Source organism: Nerophis lumbriciformis, linkage group LG34, assembly GCF_033978685.3.
Source record: "Nerophis lumbriciformis linkage group LG34, RoL_Nlum_v2.1, whole genome shotgun sequence".
NCBI classification, from domain to species: domain Eukaryota; kingdom Metazoa; phylum Chordata; class Actinopteri; order Syngnathiformes; family Syngnathidae; genus Nerophis; species Nerophis lumbriciformis.
The window spans coordinates 22,478,371-22,500,779 of record NC_084581.2 but is presented as its reverse complement, the minus strand read 5'-3'; the positions used below and the strand labels follow the sequence as shown (position 1 = coordinate 22,500,779).

General features: G+C 41.0%; 1 protein-coding gene across 1 annotated transcript; it reads left to right on the top strand.

The window, feature by feature from the left end:
• Window positions 1-11,607: 11,607 nt before the first annotated feature.
• On the top strand, window positions 11,608-21,319 carry tmed10 (transmembrane p24 trafficking protein 10). The gene is made up of 5 exons (XM_061929039.1): window positions 11,608-11,831; window positions 15,904-16,024; window positions 16,114-16,187; window positions 20,053-20,179; window positions 20,261-21,319. The coding sequence occupies exons 1-5, from the start codon at window positions 11,655-11,657 to the stop codon at window positions 20,380-20,382; spliced, it is 621 nt and encodes a 206-aa protein (XP_061785023.1). The 5' UTR covers window positions 11,608-11,654; the 3' UTR covers window positions 20,383-21,319.
• The last annotated feature ends 1,090 nt before the right edge of the window (window positions 21,320-22,409 follow it).

The window sequence follows — 22,409 nt, the reverse complement described above, 5'->3', positions numbered from 1 at the left end:
CGAAAGTAATGGAGAAAATAGTTTATGAACAGGTCGATAGTTGCTTTGCCACTAAAAAACTCATGTACAAATTCCAATCCGGCTTCAGAACTAACGACTCCACTGACACATGCCTTCTCTATCTGACCGACCACATCAAACATGAGGTGGACGCGGGGAAATACTGCGGCATGGTCATGCTGGACCTTCAGAAGGCCTTTGACACCGTTAACCACGCTATACTGTTGGATAAGCTCAGAGCAATCGGATTTGACAAATCCTCATCGAGCTGGATGCAATCTTACTTGGAGGGGAGGAAACAGGTGGTAGAGGTGAACGGCATTGTGTCCCCCCCCCCTCTCAGTGAGCTGTGGAGTCCCCCAAGGCAGTATAATAGGGCCTTTACTGTTCCTGGTATACATAAACGACAAGGCATATACTGTATAACAGTGCATAACAGGAACTTAACATCACAAAGAGAAAAGCCCATGAAAATAGGTTACAAAAGTTATTTAATAAGAAGCCAAAAAGTGCAAAAACAATCATGTTCGTGTTGGAGGAGTTTGGCTTCTTATGAAATAACTTTTTTAAATACATTCAATCTTGCACGTGGAAAGTTTAAGTGTGGGCTTTAGTTGATATAACAATTCTACGGCGGGGGTGCAGGAGGCAGGATTACTGGAGCCTCAGCCACTGCGTCTTTTGCAGCCGTTTTATGATCGCTCAGCACAAGAAATATGTTACACACACATACAGTTGTTGACAAAATACACTGTACATTATATACCTCAGCTAACTAAACTATGGAAATGTATAATATAATCCATATAGCAATACGGTCTCACTGCACAGCAGGCCAGCAGTTACCCGAGTCCGGAATCCATGTTGAGGCACTGAGTGACGTGCCTCAACTGGCTGCTGTTCACCGCACCGTCTCTTCTCAGTATTTGAACGGAAAATGTGAAAATTCAGCGATTTTGAATAAAAATAATCTAAAACTGGTGAAGTTAAATGGAAAATAACTTTATAGTATAATCACTGGATACGTATAACAATTTAATACATTTTCTTTCTTTTTACATTTTTTTTCTTCCCATGATGGCAGGTGAGGCCCCGCCTCACCTGCCTCTAGTGACTGCACGTCACTGGTAGACACTTATCCTTAGTTTTGAACAAATATACTGCTTAACTAAAGTAAAACCTTCTAGGTAGAAGAGGGGTAGAAGTGTGTACTGTGTCGGCGCTTTAGTTATATTATGCATGCCATATTTAAGGATCTTTGTAGCGCTGAGATGCGCTATTCTTAGAAGCTATTTGACGCACTAGGCTGCAGTGAATACTGAAGGGATTTCTCCGTCCAATAACTGAGACTCGGCAGTGTGCCCCCGCCTGGTCTCGTGGGAGCGGTGGACAAGGATGTCTCCCTGAAACTTGGACAGGTTTTATGTAATTCCTTGATTTCCTAACAGCAGCTCTGCAAGCTGTGAACGCTGTGATCACACTCCGTGTGGAATATAGTCTATCTCATTTATAAATCAGATAAATGATGATTTATAACAGTTAGCAGTTGAACTGAAACGTGACATTAGATTGTAAAGTCCAAAATAAAAGTGTCACCTGAAAGGATTTTGTGGCTGCGACCAATCTAAGATGAGTCATCCGTTTAAATTGAACCAGATCAAGTTAATATTTAACTGGCTTTTTATGTTCTGCCACACGTGCAGGATTACAATGACCTACAAAACCCCAGGTGAAAAGCTCTTTGAGGACACATGAGCATTATAGTAAAAATATATACTATACATGTAATGTATACTCTTTTATATATATATATATATATATATATATATATATATATATATATATATATATACAGTACAGGCCAAAAGTTTGGACACACCTCATTCAACATGTTTTATATTCTAGTTTCTTCAAAAAAGCCATCTTTGCTCTGATTACTGTTTTGCACCCTCTTGGCATTCTCTCGATGAGCTTCAAGAGGTAGTCACCTGAAAGGGTTTTCACTTCACAGGTGTCATAGTTTTGATGCCTTCAGTGACAATCTACAATGTAAATAGCCATGAAAATAAAGAAAACGCATTGAATGAAAAGGTGTGTCCAAACTTTTGGCCTGTACTGTATATATTTATTTAAAAAAATAAATAAATTAAAAAAAAATATATATACATATATATATATATATATATATATGTGTGTGTGTATATATATATATATATATATATATGTCTTTATAAGGTTATCCAAAAAATAGTGCTCGATACCGTAGTAGAGCGCAATATATGTATGTGTATGCAATATAGTCTTGTGATTTTTTTCCCACACATACATATATAAATGATAAATGGGTTGTACTTGTATAGCGCTTTTCTACCTTCAAGGTACTCAAAGCGCTTTGACACTACTTCCACATTTACCCATTCACACACACATTCACACACTGATGGAGGGAGCTGCCATGCAAGGCGCTAACCAGCACCCATCAGGAGCAAGGGTGAAGTGTCTTGCTCAGGACACAACGGACATGACGAGGTTGGTACTAGGTGGGGATTGAACCAGGGACCCTCGGGTTGCGCACGGCCACTCTCCCACTACGCCACGCCGTCCCTATATATATATATATATATATATATATATATATATATATATATATATATATATATATATATATATATATATATATATATATATATATATATATATATTGTAAATACACTTCTAAGCAAAACAGTAAAGTCATAGAAAAGTTTCTTAAGTGCAAAAACTATGATTAAAGTGGTGAAGCTGTATTTTCATTTGCACTTTAAATGTATTGACAGTTAAAAACTTATTTGTTATTAGTTTTGTTTATTTATTTTAGCACAACATAATTGTATGTAAATGTATTGTTGTCAGTTATTTATGAGCCCCTTCGTGTGCAGTATATTTGTGTAGTACTCATTTCTCTAAACCTTAGGTTAGTGTGTTCAATAAATATTCATCTTTGTGATTATAACACATGGTTTCATATCATTTGACAAGATTGTAAACTGTAAGAAGGTTATATATAATCATAAGATTGATAAATCAGTGTTAATGTTGGAGAGAGCCCCGGTAGTTAGGCTCTGATGTCAAAAAAAAGTTAACAACCCGTGTATTGGATATCCTTTTTTTTTTTTTTTACTCCCGTCTGAGTATGTCTGCAAACGGTTTGTGTATGGAGGTATTCCCATTAGATTGCAAAGAATGTGAACATCAGCGCTAATTTTTTTTTCAGACGCTTCATAAACTTCGTAAACAGTATACAAAACACAAAACCAGTGAAGTTGGCACATTGGTAAATAAAAACAGAATACAATGATTTGCAAATCCTTTTCAACTTATATTCAATTGAATAGACTGCAAAGACAAGATATTTAATGTTCGAACTGGAAAACGTTATTTTTTGCAAATATTAGCTCATATGGAATTTGATGCCTGCAACACGTTTCAAAAAAGCTGGCACAAGTGGCAAAAAAGACTGAGAAAGTTGACGAATGCTCATCAAACACTTATTTGGAACATCCCACAGGTGAACAGGCTAATTGGGAACAGGTGGGTGCCATGATTGGGTATAAAAGCAGCTTCCATGAAATGCTCAGTCATTCACAAACAAGGATGGGGCGAGGGTCACCACTTTGACAAATGCGTGAGCAAATTGTCGAACAGTTTAAGAATAACATTTCTCAACGAGCTATTGCAAGGAATTTGGGGATTTCACCATCTACGGTCCGTAATATCATCAAAAAGTTCCGAGAATATGGAGAAATCACTTCATGTAAGCAGCAATGCCCGTGACCTTGGATCCCTCAGGCGGTACTGCTTCAAAAAGCGACATCAGTGTGTAAAGAATATCACAACACTTCAGAAAACCACTGTCAGTAACTACAGTTCATCGCTACATCTGTAAGTGCAAGTTAAAACTCTACGATGCAAAGCGAAAGCTATTTATCAACAACACCCAGAAACGCCGCGTGCTTCGCTGGGCCCGAGCTCATCTAAGATGGACTAATGCAAAGTGGAAAAGTGTTCTGTGGTCTGACGAGTCCACATTTCAAATTGTTTTTGGAAGCTGTGCCCTCCGGACCAAAGAGGAAAAGAACCATCCGGACTGTTCTAGGCGCAAAGTTCAAAAGCCAGCATCTGTGATGGTATGGGGGTGTATTAGTGCCCAAGGCATGGGTAACTTACACATCAGTGAAGGCACCAATAATGCTGAAAGGTACATACAGGTTTTGGAGCAACATATGTTGCCATCTAAGCAACGTTACCATGGACGCCCCTGCTTATTTCAGCAAGACAATGCCGAGCCACACCCTGCACGTGTTACAACAGCGTGGCTTCATAGTAAAAGAGTGCAGGTACTAGACTGGCCTGCCTGTAGTCCAGACCTGTCTCCCATTGAAAATGTGTGGCGCATTATGAAGCGTAAAATACGACAACAGAGACCCCGGACTGTTGAACAACTTAAGCTGTACATCAATCAAGAATGGGAAAGAATTCCACCTGAAAAGCTTCAAAAATTGGTCTCCTCAATTCCCAAACGTTTACTGAGTGTTGTTAAAAGGAAAGGCCATGTAACACAGTGGTAAAAATGCCCAACTTTTTTGCAATGTGTTGCTGCCATTAAATTCTAAGTTAATGATTATTGCCAAAAAAAATGTTGTTTCTCAGTTCAAACATTAAATATCTTGTCTTTGCAGTCTATTCAATTGAATATAAGTTGAAAAGGATTTGAAAATCATTGTATTCTGTTTTTATTTACGAAAAACACAACATGCCAACTTCACTGGTTTTGGGTTTTGTAGATTCACCCAGTCACAAATTTAGGTACACCCTCAATGGAGCATCAAAATAGGTTGGTCATACAGCATTTATGGTGGGGGGCCTGAAATGCGGCCGAAATTAGTTTCCTCCGCCGGGTGGCGGGGCTCTCCCTTAGAGATAGGGTGAGAAGCTCTGCCATCCGGGAGGAGCTCAAAGTAAAGCCGCTGCACCTCCACATCGAGAGGAGCCAGATGAGGTGGTTCGGGCATCTGGTCAGGATGCCACCGGAACGCCTCCCTAGGGAGGTGTTTAGGGCACGTCCGACCGGTAGGAGGCCGCGGGGAAGACCCAGGACACGTTGGGAAGACTATGTCTCCCGGCTGGCCTGGGAACGCCTCGGGGTCCCACAGGAAGAGCTGGACGAAGTGGCTGGGGAGAGGGAAGTCTGGGTTTCCCTGCTTAGGCTGCTGCCCCCGCGACCCGACCTCGGATAAGCGGAAGAAGATGGATGGATGGATGGATGGCCTGAAATGAGAAGGGACGACAGCCTTGTATTTGGAGGCCTACATAAGTATGTCCGTCAATCTGTGATGTCACAAATGACTCACTGTTAAAAAAAAGTATTGCAAAACAAAGACTTAAGAGGCATCGAAAACTGCAATACAAGCTCACGCCCAAATGCATCAACCTTATGATTTGACACTTAGGTATTGTTCAACATTAATATCCAACATTGTGGCAAAAAAATTATTATTTGCTTATTATTTGTATTGTTTTGTTGTGTTTATTTGCTTATTATTTGTTCCTGATAAGGGTCAATGACTGGCAGCAGTATGGCTTTTCATGCATTATTGTTTCCAACCAACAACAACTCCAACTCGAGGTATTTCAATCTTAATTCTTTACATACCAGTATGTGTATGCAATGCCACTGTTGCATTAAAAACGCTTTGGTGACAACAATACGAAGTGAAAAATCTTCCTGCATGCTTTGAATGGTAAAAAGTGGTCACACATTTTGGAAAATATATATTTATATTGAGAAAACAATGCTACAGTTAAAACACACTTTTGTATGCTTTTCCTCAATCCTCAGTGTTGTGTTATTATCAATAGTGTGTGTGTGTGTGTGTGTGTGTGTGTGTGTGTGTGTGTTTTTTTTCGGTATAGCTCGGTTGGTAGAGTGGCTTTGCCAGCAACTTGAGGGTTCGAGGTTCGATCCCCGCTTCCGCCATCCTAGTCACTGCTGTTGTGTCCTTGGGCAAGACACTTTACCCACCTGCTCCCACTGGTTTAAATGTAACTTAGATATTGGGTTTCACTATGTAAAAGCACTTTCAGTCACTAGAGAAAAGCGCTATATAAAAAAAAATTCACTTCACTTTTTTTGGTGTTAAGCACTTGCCTGCGCATTGAAAGTGCTGCAGATTGATTGATTGACTTTTGTACGCTACAGTATATGTACACAAACACTTATCATGTGAATTTGAACGTGCATACAAGTACAACATGATGCATCACAATTCCCAGTTTCTATTTTCAACATGTTCGAAAAGGAGTAGGAAGAAGCAGAGCTTATTTAATCCTACTAGAGTTGTACGATATACCGGTACTGGTATAGTATCACGGTACTAACGAATCAAAAACGGTGCTATACTCTGTTTGAAAAGTACCGGTTCCTGGGCATGACATCGCTGGGTTTACGAGCAGAGGGGCATGTTCGGCAGCGCACAATCACGGAGTACTTACAAGCAGACACAGTGCGTGGACAGAAAAGGGAGAATGGACGCATTTTGACCTAAAAAATAACGATAAAGGTGAAGCTATAACACTGAAACACCCTCAGGAAGAGGTGCTTTAAGACAACGGCGAACGTCCATCTGCAGTCGGCATACAATAGCTAACAGCTAACAGCAAACTAGCACCCCTGAATGTAAACAAATGCCATGGGTGGATCTACACCTGACATCCACTGTAATGATACCAAGTACAAGAGCCTATCTAGTCGATACTACTATGATTACATCGACATTTTTTATCATCACAAAATCTTTTTTCCTTTTTTTAAATTCATATTATGTTTATAAACTCAGTAAATATGTCCCTGGACACATGAGGACTTTGAATATGACCAGTGTATGATCCTGTAACTACTTGGTATCGGATCGATACCTCAATTTGTGGTATCATCCAAAACTAATGTAAAGCATCCAAACAACAGAAGAATAAATGATTATTACATTTTAACAGAAGTGTAGATAGAACATGTTGAAAACGGAAAGTAACCACATATTAACATTAAATGAACAAGTAGATTAATAATCCATTTTTACAGCTTGTCCCTCTTAATGTTGACAAAATGATAGAATGATAAATGACACAATATGTTTCTGCATACGTCAGCAGACAAATTAGGAGCTTTTGTGTGTTTACTTACTACTAAAAGACAAGTTGCTTCGTATGTTCACTATTTTATTTAAGGACAAAATTGTTCTTCGATTGCAATAATAAACAAATGTTTAATGTACCGTAAATTTTTTTGTTCAAATAAAGCCAATAATGCCATATTTTGTGGTGCCCCTTATATAGAAAAGTATCGAAAAGTATGAAATTACATTTTGGTACCGGTACTAAAATATTGGTATTGTGACAACCCTAAATCCTACCCATTTTCCAACACATTTATTAACTTATTGTTCTCAATTTGTACACAATTTACTCCATAAATAATACAATTCTGAAATAAATAAATAGTAAAGTAAATTCTAATTCACATAGTGGGATGAATAACATTGTCTAATTGTCAATAAGTTCTAAATGTTGTGGACAACTATGCAGATTTAAAACTGAAGGTTCGTATTCCAAATTTAAATAATATAAAATAAATGTGGCGTAAAAAAATGGATTTTTAAATGGGTTGATTTTTGTTGTCAACACAAGTGCATAGTTTTGTGACACGTTCCCTAAGACAGTGGTCCCCAACCTTTTTGTAACTGCGGACTGGTCTACGCTTGGAAATTTGTCCTACGGACCGGGGGGTTGGTATTTTTTATTTATTTATTTTTTTTGTCATAAAAAAATCAAATCATGTGTGCTTACAGACTGTATTGATCTATATTGATATATAATGTAGGAACCAGAAATATTACAAAAATTATATATATAATTTTTTTATTTTTTATTTCTTGTGCGGCCCGGTACCAGTCGCGGCCCGGTGGTTGGGGACCACTGCCCTAAGAGACTTAGACTTAGACTTAGACTTCCTTTTATTGTCATTCAAATTTGAACTTTACAGTACAGATAAGAACGAAATGTCGTTGTATTAGCTCGTTGTAGTGCAGGATAAAAGAGCAATAAGGTGCAGATATCAGAGGTGGGACCAAGTCATTGTTTTGCAAGTCACAAGTAAGTCTCAAGTCTTTGCCCTCAAGTCCGAGTCAAGTCCCGAGTCAAGACAGGCAAGCCCCGAGTCAAGTCCAAAGTCAAGACTGGAAAGTCTCAAGTCAAGTCCTAAGTCCTGCATTTTGAGTTTCGAGTCCTTTCAAGTCCTTTTAACCACAGACTAATATATTAACACAGATTGTGTATGCTTTTCAAACGCTGTATTTATTTATTAAAACAAGTGCATTTTAAATTGCAGGAAAGAAAATTGTGCTGACATTGCACTTTATAATAGCACTATTAACCAGTCATTTTAAACATTAACTCATTCCTTTACAGAACAAACACATTGAAAAATAAAGTGCAAATGTACTTATTTGTACAAAAGTGTTAACATTGAAAAAACATGACATATACGTGAACATAACAAAAAAGTTGTACTTTTTATATGTCAGGGCCCTATGCTGCATTGCATCTGCAAAAGACCAAATTAGCCAAGAGTCTGTCAGTCATTTGTGCACGATGGGGGCGTAGTATGATGCCACCATGGCTGAAAACTCGCTCCACTGGAGCACTGGAAGCAGGCACTGCCAAGACTCTCATGGCCACTCGGAACAGTAAAGGAAGAGTCTTCATGTTCAATGCCCAGAACAAAAGGGGGGAGAGAGTTGTTTTGGGTTGGTGCACTACTTGTAAGTGTATCTTGTGTTTTTTATGTTGATTTAATTAAAAAAAGAAAAAATATATATATTTCTTGTGCGGCCCGATACCAATCGATCCACGGACCAGTACCGGGCCGCGGCCCGGTGGTTGGGGACCACTGAGGTAAACAACCAACAGTATGTCAGAAAGCTAGCTAAAACGGTACACATATTCATAATATAGTATACATTTTAACTGACCTTTATTTTACTATTTTTGTCTTTTTTTAGGTGGCTAAAATACGCGGTGCTGCTGACCGCCGTCTAACGTTACGTGTGATATATTGACTAACGTAACCCTGCTTAAAAAAAATCACTGAACAAAAAGTATGAATAAGGTAGTGAACTGCAACAGATTCCCGTGTTTGCAATAACGTTATAACGTTAGCAGTGAGTTTACAGCCTCACTGATTTAACTACACAGCAAATAAAAGTCACGTTACTTAGCCAATAAACGTTATCTTACATTCAAAACTTAGCGTTCTTTGTGCAACTTCAAATGCCGGACGAAGTTGGAAGTTGTTGCCTCTCCATCAGTAATTTTCGAACCGCATGTGTTGCATACTGCAAACCGTTTTGTGTTGACCACCTCGTAATTTTTATACCCAAACGAAATTATTTTAGGTATCATTTTTTGTTCACTGGCGTGTGGTTTGGACATGTCTTCTTCGTTGGTTGTCCTGCAATTTGATTGGATGAATGCTGTGTGATGAAAACAAAGTAGATCTAATTTGATTGGCTGTTGTACTGAGAGCACACCAGCTGACACACGCAACGCTGATAGACAAGTACACGATGAAAAATACGGAGCGCTCCCGAATAACTTTTTCATCTTTGGGTTTTGGGGAAAGTAGCAAGTCATGTCAAGTCATGTCAATTCAAAAGGCTCAAGTCCAAGTGAAGTCACAAGTCCATCCATCCATCCATCCATCTTCTTCCGCTTATCCGAGGTCGGGTCGCGGGGGCAGCAGCCTAAGCAGGGAAGCCCAGACTTCCCTCTCCCCAGCCACTTCGTCCAGCTCCTCCCGGGGGATCCCGAGGCGTTCCCAGGCCAGCCGGGAGACATAGTCTTCCCAACGTGTCCTGGGTCTTCCTCGTGGCCTCCTACCGGTCGGACATGCCCTAAACACCTCCTTAGGGAGGCGCTCGGGTGGCATCCTGACCAGATGCCCGAACCACCTCATCTGGCTCCTCTCGATGTGGAGGAGCAGCGGCTTTACTTTGAGCTCCTCCCGGATGACAGAGCTTCTCACCCTATCTCTAAGGGAGAGCCCCGCCACCCGGCGGAGGAAACTCATTTCGGCCGCTTGTACCCGTGATCTTGTCCTTTCGGTCATAACCCAAAGCTCTTGACCATAGGTGAGGATGGGAACGTAGATCGACCGGTAAATTGAGAGCTTTGCCTTCTGGCTCAGCTCCTTCTTCACCACAACGGATCGATACAGCGTCCGCATTACTGAAGACGCCGCACCGATCCGCCTGTCGATCTCACGATCCACTCTTCCCTCACTCGTGAACAAGACTCCGAGGTACTTGAACTCCTCCACTTGGGGCAAGATCTCCTCCCCAACCCGGAGATGGCACTCCACCCTTTTCCGGGCGAGAACCATGGACTCGGACTTGGAGGTGCTGATTCTCATCCCAGTCGCTTCACACTCAGCTGCGAACCGATCCAGTGAGAGCTGAAGATCCTGGCCAGATGAAGCCATCAGGACCAAATCATCTGCAAAAAGCAGAGACCTAATCCTGCAGCCACCAAACCGGATCCCCTCAACGCCTTGACTGCGCCTAGAAATTCTGTCCATAAAGGTTATGAACAGAATCGGTGACAAAGGGCAGCCTTGGCGGAGTCCAACCCTCACCGGAAACGTGTCCGACTTACTGCCGGCAATGCGAACCAAGCTCTGACACTGATCATACAGGGAGCGGACTGCCACAATCAGACAGTCCAAAACCCCATACTCTCTGAGCACTCCCCACAGGACTTCCCGAGGGACACGGTCGAATGCCTTCTCCAAGTCCACAAAGCACATGTAGACTGGTTGGGCAAACTCCCATGCACCCTCAAGGACCCTGCCGAGAGTATAGAGCTGGTCCACAGTTCCACGACCAGGACGAAAACCACACTGTTCCTCCTGAATCCGAGGTTCGACTATCCGGCGTAGCCTCCTCTCCAGTACACCTGAATAGACCTTACCGGGAAGGCTGAGGAGTGTGATCCCACGATAGTTAGAACACACCCTCCGGTTCCCCTTTTTAAAGAGAGGAACCACCACCCCGGTCTGCCAATCCAGAGGCACTGCCCCCGATGTCCACGCGATGCTGCAGAGTCTTGTCAACCAAGACAGCCCTACAGCATCCAGAGCCTTAAGGAACTCCGGGCGGATCTCATCTACCCCCGGGGCCTTGCCACCGAGGAGCTTTTTAACTACCTCAGCAACCTCAGCCCCAGAAATAGTCACAAGTCATTGATGTTAAAGTCTAAGTCGAGTTGCAAGTCTTTTTACATTTTGTCAAGTCGAGTCTAAAGTCATCAAATTCATGACTCGAGTCTGACTCGAGTCCAAGTCATGTGACTCGAGTCCACACCTCTGGCAGATATAAATAAATAGATTACTGTAATGCAACAGTTTAAAACAGTGATGTGGCAAAATGTGTGCAGTTCGTCCTCCCGGCCAGTAGTGGCGCTGCAGCCAGCGACAGCGGTATTCCGTGTGGAGGAAGACGTTGTCAAGCTCGCTATTTGGCACAGTCTGGTTGGCTGAGGGGCAGCGACGGAGTGGAGCAACAATGGCGCGGCTGGCGACGCTACTGCTGTTACCGGTTCTCTTTGAGTCGGCCTTTTCCATCTCTTTCTTTTTGCCGGTCAATTCGAGAAAATGTTTACGGGAGGAGATTCACAAAGACGTGCTCGTCACGGGGGAATATGAGATAAGCGAGCAGGCGAACACCAAAACGAACCTGAAGGTGAGCCGCTGCGAGCTATAGCTATAAGTCACCCCCGGCCAGCCAGGCCACACAAGCTCAAGTCTTGTCTAAATACCACAATAAGTAGTCATTTTGGCTTTAAAGTGAAATTAAGTCTTTAGGAAAATGTCAGCTGTTAGCCAAGTGCAACTAGCTTGCGGCTAACTCAGGGCCCACACTACGACTTCCTGGTTTAGCAAGCTAATAACTAGTAGCTAACTGGCCCAAACACTACTTTACACTTTACAGCACCGAACATTCCACACTTTCACAAATGCTCCTTTTGTGCATATATGCATACTTTTTGCTGGTTACACCTATATTAGCGTGTGAAATCAACTCAAAAACCTTGCTTGGGCTGTGCTTGCTGTTACACGTCAGTCTTACGCTCCACTCTAATCGCAGCTGGTGACGTTAGCATGTTAGCCATGAAGCTAACATCTTTTTAATCTACTTCAGAATCAGAAATACTTTAATCATCCCCGAGGGGAAATTAAGCTGTTCAGCACAATCCAATTCAATAGTAGGCAAACATTACAGGGAGATAGAACGGGATCGCTGACGGGTCTTTCAAGTTTCAAGTTATTCACAATACCATATTACAATTAAAGCTGCAAGCAGCGTTGTTCGGGCCCGCGTATTTGGCAGGTGCTAGTCCTAAGTGTCCCAATACTTTTGTCTACTTGTAGTCTGAAGTGTCCCAAGACTTTTGTCTAGTGTACCTACCTTGTCTGCATTGTGTGGGCACGTTGGTGCTTCCTGCTTTTGAGCAGCCATCTTAAAAAAACAGCACCGCAGGAGCATCAGTGCAGCGGGTCTTTGAAGGGTCATAAAATCAAAACCGGAGCAGGTATCACAAAACGGTTCTGTTAATTTATGCACAAGGGTTTAATCTCTCTCCTGTGTTAGTTTGAAGCCGAAAGGACAAACGCGCTCAGAGGAGATAGTTTTTGAAGGAAGGTGACCGGTTTTAACAAAAAAATTGTTTTGAAGGGGGAATAGCAAACATCCTGTTGATTTTTGCGCGGGGTTGTCAATTTATGAAATGTAGGTCTAAGTGAGACCTACATAGAGGTATTTGTTTCATGTCTCTCCGACCTTCCCAGTGTGAGTTACAGGCAGTTTTGTAGTTAATTTCTTCCGAGGAGCAGTTTTTTGTCCGTTTTATTAAAAAATTGCTGTAGAGCACAATTTTTAGATTTGGGGTTAGGTTTTTTCATTAGATCACAGTTTTAGCCAGTCCTGATGTGTGTGTTAAGTTTGGTGAGTTTTGAAGCATGTTAAGGGGGTCAAATTCCAGCTCAAAGAGGCAAAAGTGACTGTTTTTAGTACTTTTTTGTCTTGAAGGGGGAATTGTTTTTAGTACTTTTTTGTCTTGAAGGGGGAATTGCCAACTTCCTGTTGATTTTAGCCTGAAGAAGTACAATTGAAAAATGTAGGTCTAAGTCAGACCTACATAAAGGTTTTTGTTTCATGTCTCTCCGACCTTCCTAGTGGGAGTTACAGGCAGCGTAGTTTTGTCTTCTTCCTAGGGGGCGCTAGAGCGCAATTTTGATTTTTGGGGTTCGGTTTTTTTATTAAAAGGCAATTTTCGCAGGTCCTGATGTGTGGGTCAAATATGGTGAGTTTTGAAGCATGTTAAGTGGGTCAAATTGGTGCTCGAAGAGGCGGCGGAAGAAAAAAGAAAGAATAATAATAATAATAAAACCTTAGAATAACAATAGGTCCTTATGTCCCATTGCATAAGGACTCCCTGTGGGAGTCCTTTTGCAATGGGCCATGGCGGGCCCTAATTACAACAGTAGTGAATATCCATTTAAGGATGGTGGTAAGTGAAATGGTCCCCCAGATAAGCTAGAAGAAGCTTTTGGCAGGGGCTCCAGAGGTCAGTATATGCATGGAATGCTGAAACATGAAAACGCTATATGATAAACACAAAATAGGAGCACTAAAGCAATCATACACATGCATACATTCAACCACACACAACCCAACAGTAGTCTACCCCACTTGAGGCATTAGAGATAGGTGGTTAATGGGTAAGATTTCAGTTTGTTTTTTTTAAGTTGGAGATTGAATACAGCATCTTGAGGCTTTCATCAAGCCGGTTCCAAATCTTTGGTCCCCTGCATACAACACTTTGAACAGTACAAGCCAGTAGACAATGTTTACCTGATATCAGGTCAAAGTTACGGGTGTTGTGGGCATACTGGGGACGATGATAAGAACCAAGCTACAGAGCCTGAGATTCAGCCTGTGGATGACTTGAAAGGTTAGACAAGTATTGTGATAAATATTGAGAAAGAAAAAAATATTCAGTCTAAGCCTGGGCCCCTGGAGAGGGGGTCCAGACTGAGGCCAAGGGGTGGGGAAAACCTCATAGCCGTAGCACACATAACTGTGTGTAAGAGGGAAACATCAAAGAACACAAAGGACATTAAAAGAGCAGAGCTGATGCAACCAGCCATTTCTACATACAGCTACAAATAAATAAATGATCAATGGGTTATACTTGTATAGCGCTTTTCTACCTTCAAGGTACTCAAAGCGCTTTGACAAAGTAAAACAACACATAAAAAAAACATATACACTGTGGTGGCCTCTGCAGTGTTCCACGCCCTCGTCTGCTGGGGTGGGGGGAGCATGGCCAGAGAAAGGAGCAGACCCAACAAAGCAACCAAGAGAGCCGACTTCCACCAACTCTCAGCCAGTGTCCAGTCCGCATGGATGAGCGAGGATGCGTCTGAGAGACTGATAGATACATAGATTGAGGGGACGGCGTGGTGCAGTTGGGAGAGTGGCCGTGCCAGCGACCTGAGGGTTCCTGGTTCAATCCCCACCTTCTACCAACCTCGTCACGTCCGCTATGTCCTTGAGCAAGACACTTCACCCTTGCTCCTGATGGGTTGTGGTTAGGGCCTTGAATGGCAGCTCCTGCCATCAGTGTGTGAATGTGGGAATAGTAGGGGTGTAACGGTACACAAAAATTTCGGTACGGTACATACTTCGGTTTACAGGTCACAGTTCGGTTCATTTTCGGTGCAATAAGAAAACAACAAAATATAAATTTTTGGGTTATGTATTTACCAAATTTGCAAAATCTTCCACCAAAAATATAATATATTATGTGAAGTAATCGGAACCTTGGATAGGTCAATAATTCATAATAACATTGATTTTGATTCAATATTATGTTTTGAGCAATGACAGTTTGAAAGAAAAAAAAACAGCTTTGTTTTATTAGTCAACATTGCAACTTTTTCTAAATTACATTTAACCTTTAAGCTTTTTTATTTCACTTTTGTTATGTTTTTGTTTATTTTAATAGTATTTTTTAGAATGTGCCGTGGGCCTTTAAAACATTAGCTGTGGACCGCAAATGGCCTCCGGGGCACACTTTTGACACCCCTGCTATAGATAATAAAAAATTAAATCTGATAAATCTATGGATAAAAAGCAGAGCCTGGTGACGTATGCGCGTTTATCATAACTCTCTCGCTTTCTCTGTCTCTGCCCCTCCCTCACAAATGCTGCTGCGCGCACAATTAGTTTTGTTTTTAACCCCTTCTTAATCCTGAACGTACATTGAAAATACACGCAACCCTAACTCAATGCCGGACATTTGAGGCATTTAAGAAACTCCGCCCTGACAGCTCCGCAAAAGAGGACATGTCCGGTGAAAAGAGGACGTATGGTCAGTATATTGTAGCCCGTTAGCTGCTAGCATGCCGTGTGTTGTGCCTCGGTGTGCATTGTTTACACAACGTGCGTTACGCTACTTAATATGTCCGCGTGGAAACTCGTTCGGTACACCTCCGAACCGAACCCCCGTACCGAAACGGTTCAATACAAATACACGTACCGTTACACCCCTAGGAAATAGTGTCAAAGCGGTTTGATTACCTTGAAGGTAGAAAAACAAGTATAACCCATTTACAATTTATTGAATGATAAAATAACTGTTGCTCTGTTGTAGCATGAATGAAGCATACATTATTTTACACATGTCCCAACTGAACACTGCAATTTTATGCTGTATATGATGGATTTCTCTTTTGTTGCGATGCTGCAGATCACAGATTCCTCAAGCCACACTCTGTACTCCAAGGAAGATGCAACCAAAGGCAAGTTTGCCTTCACCACAGAGGACTACGACATGTTTGAGGTGTGCTTTGAGAGCAAGTCCCCCATGGGTAAGTGATGGATAACCACACTTTGCTGTATTGTTAAAATAATTATATCTATGTGTTAAAATAAAAAATATTTGCTTCCCTGCAAACAGGAACTGGGAGGGTTCCAGACCAGTTGGTCAACCTGGACATGAAGCATGGTGTGGAGGCCAAAAACTATGAAGAGGTAAGAATCCTTGTCCATTTTGTATTTAAATGTTTGGATTTGAAACTCTAAACTGGTTGAGCTACATAATTAAATGCACACATACAATTTACAGTAGACACTTGTTTAGTACTACCCCACATTATGATATACACGGTACATTTGGCATTTAACACGCATATTTGTGACGAATCCAACTGTCCACTTTTTTTTACAATTTGCAGGTTTTCTTGGAAGTAACCGCTATAAATCTACCGCACTTTGCTACAATGCTGACGTTGCATCTCTAATTTTAGCCACAAACCGTTGCTTTCTCGTGCAACACTTGATAAGTACACCCACGGTGATGATAACGCGGAGAATTGGGCCCCCGCACCAACATGACGTGTTGCTGTCAGCAAGTGTGCGTGATGCTTCTGTGGATTTCCAGTCAGCTTGTGTGGGCGTCTACACTGCGCAACGAGCTCAAGTGACCCATTCAGTGTGAGATCAACGGTTTTCTGAAGACCAATCAATTAGGGCTATTTAGACACGGTACTGGCCTGTGGGGGCCGATCTGGTCCTAGAAAAACTTTGAGAAGCAATATTTTAAAAGTTAAGTAATTGAAGAAAAAAAAAATGTGATTAATGTGAATGCATCTCAATTATGAAAGTGCGAGTGTTGATTTGTTTGAAAAATAATATACACTTTTTTTTCTCTTACATACATTGCATTGATGGCAGTAGCAAAAAAAGCATCAAAAAACAAAGTTTTGTCGCTTTCATACTAATGCGCCCAAACCCGATCATGTGCTTTATTGGGAAAGGAATGTTCACACATTAGATGGTTCTGAAACCAACGTGAACCGTGTCCCCACAAAGGCCGAAATCCTTTCTCAACTTGTTTTGAACAACAACAAATTGATGGGCTAGTACCACGGATCTACCTGAGAAGGGGCAGAGTCCTCCACCCTCAACTCCGTATCAATCGCGGTGTCGCTGTGTAGTTTCTTGATGAGCCTGTGAGGCCTCCGCCTTCAGCTTTGCATCTTCTGTGTAGTTACCGTCTTCACATCGTGACGGTCTGAGAGGAAAATATTACTGGTGGATTATGGCAATGTTACTGCACTTTTATTTAAAATGTTGCCTATCGTTCACAATCTTAATGAGAAACAAGCAGATAAAAGATGTTTTGTTTTTTATGCATTCTAATTTGTAAAAATCTGCTCGTTCTAGGTGGCTGGCAATGCAGCTAATGGGAGCAATGCATTCTGCCTCTAAATCACTTTAAAATTGCATCCAAAAACCGCCAACAATACTTCATTTACGTTACATAACCTATATAATAACCAAGCTGTAGCGACATTGTTTTTGTAAGAGAAGACATGGCGTTGTTTTTGTAAGAGAACACATACCGCCTCCGCCATACATGGGGCGGTATGGCGTAGTGGGTAGAGCGGCCGTGCCAGAAACCTGAGTGTTGCAGGTTCGCTCCCCGCCTCTCACCATCCAAAATCGCTGTGGTTGTGTCCTTGGGCAGGACACTTCACCCTTGCCCCCGGTGCCGTTCACACCGGAGAATGAATGATGGGTTCTCACTTTTCTGTGAAGCGCTTTGAGTGTCTAGGAAAGCGCTATATAAATCTAATCCATCATCATCCATCAACTGTTTATCTAGCGTCTTGCGACTGCCTTCTACGGCATTAGTCGTAAGTTAGCTACCGTTGAATCGCGTTTGAGTTTGTAATGTACAACACATGTGATAGGGCACTAATCTGTACTTACTAAAAGACATGAACAATCTTATTACAGTATCTGTAAAGTATTAGCCCACATTTTTGGTTTTGTTTGTACACAGCTAGCTCGACAGTGTATGTAGTTGTAATAACAAGCATGGCTTGTTTCATGTATCATGATCAATATTATAGTGGCTGTCTTTTTGGTGCAGCTGGCCGGGGAAGTTTTTTCAAGTTGGGTAAGCACGCCATTTATGTCGGTATAGCCTGGCTCTAAGTCCCACATTTACACTGCAGAGTCACGCCGACCTCCCTCTCTCGGCTTCTTTCTGCTCCAACGTTTTACCCTCTCTTCTATAACCGAGTCTGCCATGACTATAACACGATCGTGTTTGTTGCCGGAAGTTGGAAGTGTGCTGCTATGACAACGGAAATAAACGCGTTGAGTAAAGAAGTTCTGGTAATGCTTAAAATGACCAAAATACGGTAAATATTGAACATATTACATATTTTTATGATTGTGTCTGTTACTACATATACATATATACAGGGTTTTTCCTGGCTTAAATTGAGGCAGAGGTGGTACAATCCTGATATGCGCCAGAATTTTAACGCACATTTTTTTTTTTTTTTTTTTTTCCATTTACAGTAATATGCTGTAAAGAACACCGTAAAATGTATTGTCATTTTTATTAATTTGATGGGTAGTTTTCTGTAAAATCACAAGTCAAGCAGATATTGAAGTATTTTTATTTAGACAAAAAATGTTTGGGAAGTATGATAATATACCGTAATATTTGTTGCAATAATGGATACTATTACAGTTTAAAAGACATGCAATTTCAAGCATTACATATAATTTTTTCTGAAAAAAATACATATTTATTTATGCTTGCAGTGTATATAAAACGTTGGAGGGTTTTGAAGTTGTTTTGGAAGACTTTAAAGGCTACAAAGGTGACTCCCATTAACCGCATTTTTTATCATCTTTAGAATAATTGAATAAAAAAAAAACAGACCTATGTTCTTGTCTCTCATAATGAATGTGAACAATAGGCAAAATTCCCCAAAAAAGTGCAGTTCCCCTTTAACACAGTATTATCAAGGATCTTGCGGTGCAAACACAAAGGCTGCTGTTCTTTATACAGTGAAAGGCATTTTGAACACAGTCCATTTCAAACCATACTGCCGCGAAAACATGTTTAATTTCTTTGGCGGTTCCCGCAGTTTTCAAGGTTCGGGGCGGATGCTTACAGATGAACAGGTTTTGTGTAGGGTGTTAACACGGTCTTTAGCGGAGCATGGCAAATTGCCAAACCGACATTTAAATATTTCTGGCAATATGTGAACTCCTTAAAGCGCAGTAGTATTCCATTACATCAGAGGTTTGTGGCCATTTGAGCGGCTTTGGGCTCAAAACCGTTGGGAACATCAAAATACCCCCAATGACTCTTAAACACGGGTGTTTCTTAACTTTTTCAGCTTTTTAAATACATTACGTTTTAACTACCTACCATACATTACCTTGACATGTTTTTATATTCATCTATTAACTTAGACTTATAGACTTCGACAAACTATATTGATCCACAAGGGAAATTGTTCCACACAGTAGCTCAGTTACAAAGGATGGAAAGGGTAAGGATGATAAGGATAATGCAGGTATAAAGTAGACTAAAAATGTACTATAGTAGCAATATAAAATATAACATATGGAATATTTACATATTATATATACAGTATATAGTATATACTGATATGATTATTATTTAAAATTATATTTTTTATAATATATACAATATATAACAAATCCCATTTTCCATGTACAATATTACAGTATATGTAACAGCTGCAGCATAAAATAGAGAGTAGATCCAGCAGAAAATATACATTATGAACAAAGAGGTAGCTGACATAGAAGCGGTCACTGCATACAAAGTGTAAGAGTGACACCTACTGGAAATAGCATGTAATAAGTTTCAGTGCATGTGGTAAAGCCCTCTACTTTTACGAGGAATACTTCCTTCAGCACACTACAATAATTATACTATATACACTTCGGGAACGCTGCACACACCATTTGGGTTGTGCTGATGGTGCGCTGCGTTTTGCACATCTTCTTGGTGTGAACGCGAAAATGCAATTGGTTGGTGTCATCTTTGTTGCTTCAGATTGCCAAGGTGGAGAAGCTGAAGCCTCTGGAAGTGGAGTTGAGGCGACTGGAGGATCTGTCAGAATCCATCGTTAATGACTTTGCTTACATGAAGAAAAGAGAAGAGGAGATGAGGGACACTAATGGTGAGCTATAAGTCAGCACGGCTTAAAAAGAAACATGGCTGTTGACAATATAAACCATCACACATTTTTCTCCCCTTCCAGAGTCCACCAACACACGCGTGCTGTACTTCAGCATCTTCTCCATGGGCTGCCTCATCGGGCTGGCCACGTGGCAGGTCTTCTACCTGCGTCGCTTCTTCAAGGCAAAGAAACTGATCGAGTAGAGCTTCTCGTCCTCCTGCTCCTTTTTTTTGTTTTGGGCTCAACATCATGTCCTCACATCCATCCCCCTCGGACGGCAAGTGAAGTTTTAGCGGGGGGTCTCAAATTCTATTTTTCAAAGCTGGTTGTCCTGTTGGGTGGAGGGAAGAGAAACAACACATACCCAAAGATCGGCTTGTTTGTTTGGTGTTTTGAAACATGACAAGTGCAGTGGCCTGAGAAATATTCTTATACATACTCACACTCTCTTGAATGTTGCAGCTTCCCCGGCAAGTGTTTGTTTGCAAGCTCCCTTTGGAACGGATGTGCCATGAGAATGTATTTCGCCCTCATGTTGAACACTTTGCCAGGTCCTTAGTGCCCCTTACATCAAGTGAAGGCTATATGAACGTGTGGTTGGTTACTTTTTCGAGGACATAAGCAACCACTGTATTCCTGTAATAAGTCGCTCCATTTGCATACATGTTATATAGCCACTTGACACTCTTGAGTTATTTTTTTCACACTGTAAATGACCCCTTGTAAGAGCTCGTGCATGTTGTTTTCGTTTTCAAAACACTCATGAGTAAAGGCACTCATCAAAAATCATTGTGAATATCCTTGACAGGAAGTCACTGAAACACCAGATTTGTATGTATCCTGTCACACTTGCGATAAACCCATACTGGTGGACAAAATCTATTCCCAGTTATTGTATCGTCCATCCAATTTGTTTTGTTTTTCTGTCGCTTTAGGAAAATTTAGGAGGTTTGGTTACATAGAAATATGCGAGGAAGCGTGCAAAGAAATACAGATTGCTTCTAAAGGGGTTAATTATTAAGGCATTTGTCATGGGTGTCTTTTTAACTGAACTTGTGCATTGTGCACAATAATTTTTATTTTGTTGACAAATTTTGTAAACTCTGTTTTGGGCTTTTATTCAATAAAATGTTGGATGGATTCATTTGAATTGTGTCAAAACTGTACCACATATATAGCATATATAATCATGTATACCATATATTAAGATGTATTTTATATTTATATAATGCGCACAAAATTTAAGGTAACGCAAAAAAACTGCACCTCATTAGAATGATAATGTATGTAATTTTCACTTTGTGACATATAACCTAAATATGTCTCCCTTTAAAAAGAATAGTATGCTATATTTTATTCTAAATATATATATTTTAATTAAAAATGTGTCTAAACTCTACCATCAATCAATCAATCAATCTTTATTTATATAGCCCTAAATCACAAGTGTCTCAAAGGGCTGCACAAGCCACAACGACATCCTCGGTACAAAGCCCACATACGGGCAAGGAAAAACTCACCCCAGTGGGACGTCGATGTGAATGACTATGAGAAACCTTGGAGAGGACCGCATATGTGGGTAACCCCCCCCCCTCTAGGGGAGACCGAAAGCAATGGATGTCGAGTGGGTCTGACATAATATTGTGAGAGTCCAGTCCATAGTGGATCCAACATAATAGTAAGAGTCCAGTCCATAGTGGGGCCAGCAGGACACCATCCCGAGCGGAGACGGGTCAGCAGCGTAGAGATGTTCCCAGCCGATGCACAGGCGAGCGGTCCACCCCGGGTCCCGACTCTGGACAGCCAGCACTTCATCCATGGCCACCGGACCTGTGCCCCCCCCCCTCAAGGAAAAGGGGAGCAGAGGAGAAAAGAAAAGAAACGGCAGATCAACTGGTCCAACAGGGGGGTTATTTAAAGGCTAGAGTATACAAATGATGGTGGTTTACTTAGACTTAAACTTTGTTGATCCACAAGGGAAATTGTTCCACACAGTAGCTCAGTTACAAAGGATGGAAAGGATAATGCAGGTATAAAGTAGACTAAAGATGTACTGTAGTAGCAATATAGAATATAACATATGTAATATTTACATATTATATATACAGTATATATTATATACTGATATATATTTACAATATATGACAAATCCCAATTACCATGTATGATATTACTTATAGAATATAACATAGGTAATATTTACATATATATATATATATATATATACAGT

Coding starts and splice junctions, on each gene's coding strand:
- tmed10 (XM_061929039.1), top strand. CDS start 11,655: ATGGCGCGGCTGGCGACGCTACTGCTGTTACCGGTTCTCTTTGAGTCG. Junction 11,832..15,903: donor ACACCAAAACGAACCTGAAG/GTGAGCCGCTGC, acceptor GCGATGCTGCAG/ATCACAGATTCCTCAAGCCA. Junction 16,025..16,113: donor TGAGAGCAAGTCCCCCATGG/GTAAGTGATGGA, acceptor CCCTGCAAACAG/GAACTGGGAGGGTTCCAGAC.